At 19.7% G+C, this 2360-nt stretch overlaps 1 protein-coding gene across 1 annotated transcript; it reads right to left on the reverse strand.

The window, feature by feature from the left end:
• PGO_004125 (variable surface protein) lies at positions 1-658 on the reverse strand (the record flags this gene model as incomplete). Its single annotated transcript, XM_028691425.1, has 2 exons — positions 1-523; positions 644-658. Coding segments are annotated over 2 exons (538 nt in total), but the record flags the coding sequence as incomplete, so codon positions are not given.
• Between the last annotated feature and the right edge of the window lie 1702 nt (positions 659-2360).

Consider the following 2360-nt stretch of genomic DNA (forward strand, 5'->3'; position numbering starts at 1 on the left):
CTTCTAATGCATTACAAAAGTGTGATTGAGTATTGTAATCACATTCTTTCTGGTGTTTCTCATATATACTTTTGAATTTATCGCAATATTCTTCATCATTTTTAGTACCAGCTTCGTCAGTATTTGGATTTAGGCTATATATATCCTTTAACCTTTCAAACTCATCTTTTGTAATATTAATTTTTTTATAATCTGTATGTATTGGATCCCCAGTTGATTCATATTTTTCTATGAATTTATTAAATATATTCTTTATTTCTGTGCTATTACATTCTGTCTTACAATTATCATATAACCAGTAATACAAGTATATGCAACCTGCATGATTTTTAGTAGGATATTTCCCTTGTATATCATTTAAATAGTACATAGATTTGTAGCATATTTCCTTATCATTAAATTTATCAAGATGTGAAAAAATTTCATCAGATTTATTGCATTCAGATTGATACGTGTTCTTATTTTCTTCCTTATATCCGTCTATAATTTTTTTCCAAGAAGAAAATTTATTAACCAATACATACTGAAGAAAAAAAAATAATTATATTTAAAAATGGTGTTATTTTGAGCGACCTTGTAAAAATTTTATGGAATGTAGATACTCTACTATATTGTAATTTATATTTTTATAGTTTAAATGTACAATATTTGTGCCCATAAGTGCTTGTGTTATGCTTATATCTAAATAAAATTATTATGCTCATGAGTAAATATATATAAAATTGTTAATATTAGGTCACATAATTGTATGAAAGTATGTACCCTAAATTTTTTTATTAAAATATTGATTTGTTAATGCCATTATCTCATAATATGATTAATTATTTTGCATCCTAAAATAGATATTAAGGAACTTTAGACAAGTAATGTATTTTATTAGATAATTTATCTCAAGAGAGGAAAAGATAGATACGTATCATTGAAATAACAAAATATTATTTATTAAAATATAATATTAATATTTTTTTAAGTATAATAGTTATATATTATTAATAATATACTGAATAAGAAAAAGATATGAGTAAATATAATACGTTCTGTTGATTAGAATATATGTATAAAACATTTTTTTTAAGTATCTATTGTTTTTATTACAATAATATATATAATCTAATTTTACGAATATAAATACTTTGAATAAATTGGATGATGTTCAAAGATTTTGTAATTTCAATAATAATATATTTAAATGAATAGAAAAATATTAAATTAAATTTTCTTAATTTGCATTATTTACATTTAAATCATGAATAAAATGAATGAACATTTTATTATAACAATCATTGTGGGAGGAAGGAGCAATGTAACATAATGTTATAAATTATATATAAATTTTTCAGCTTTTAGGGTTCAGAATATAGTGTATAGTGTATTAGTTCTTACTTTTTAGTTATATTTACATTATATGTTTGTCTACATTAATAGATTTTATTTTTGCTATTCATATTTATTTATGTATACATGATATTTTATATTACTTTTTTTACATTACATTTTTGTATAAAGAAATTAAGAATTCATTTCATTATTATATATATATTATTTTTGTATTTATTAGTAAATCTCGATTTTATTTGTTTTTTTTTTATATCAGAATTTTTGAAATTAAAAATAATAATTATTTATATATTTTATAATATTGAGTAATTCAGTAAAAAGATTAATATATTGTGCAAGTATATATCTATTTTTTTGATTGCAATAGGTATCATTGTAATATATGTAAATATTTGTAATAAAGAATATTATGTTCACACTGTGTTTCTATAAATTATATATATTTTTTGGGATGAAATAGCACTTATATTTTGTAACATTAAAAATTCTTTAGAATAATGAAATTTTTTTATACATGCCAGAAATAACACATTCTTAATATGAAAATGAAGAAATAATGAAATATTTCAAAAAAAAAATCTTTGTTTCATTTTTATTTAGAAGATTTTCTCTTAAATAGTATATCTTACCAATATGTTCTCATGAAATGTAACCTATGTAATACGTATTTTTTATGTATAATGATCAATATAAAAACACATCTCTACTTATACTATGAATTATAGTAGTGCTTTATATATTTTGATCTTATTTAAGTAATTATTTTTTTTGGAATTTATTTAATAATTCTCAATAAGGGGGTTCATAATTAATTAAAAATTTTAGTTCTTTTTAAATTCATAAATTCTGTGTAATATTAAAAGTACTTTATATATAAAAGGTATAAATATCGATTGTAGAAAAGTATGAAACTAGATATATTTTTAATTTTTCAAAGGACATGTAATTATATTTTCAATATTTACGTGATAAAATAGGAAATATTTGGCTTCAAGATTATATGTATATTCTTTTTACATTAA

Source organism: Plasmodium gonderi, assembly GCF_002157705.1.
Source record: "Plasmodium gonderi DNA, contig: Pgo-contig_697, whole genome shotgun sequence".
In the NCBI taxonomy this organism is placed as follows: domain Eukaryota; phylum Apicomplexa; class Aconoidasida; order Haemosporida; family Plasmodiidae; genus Plasmodium; species Plasmodium gonderi.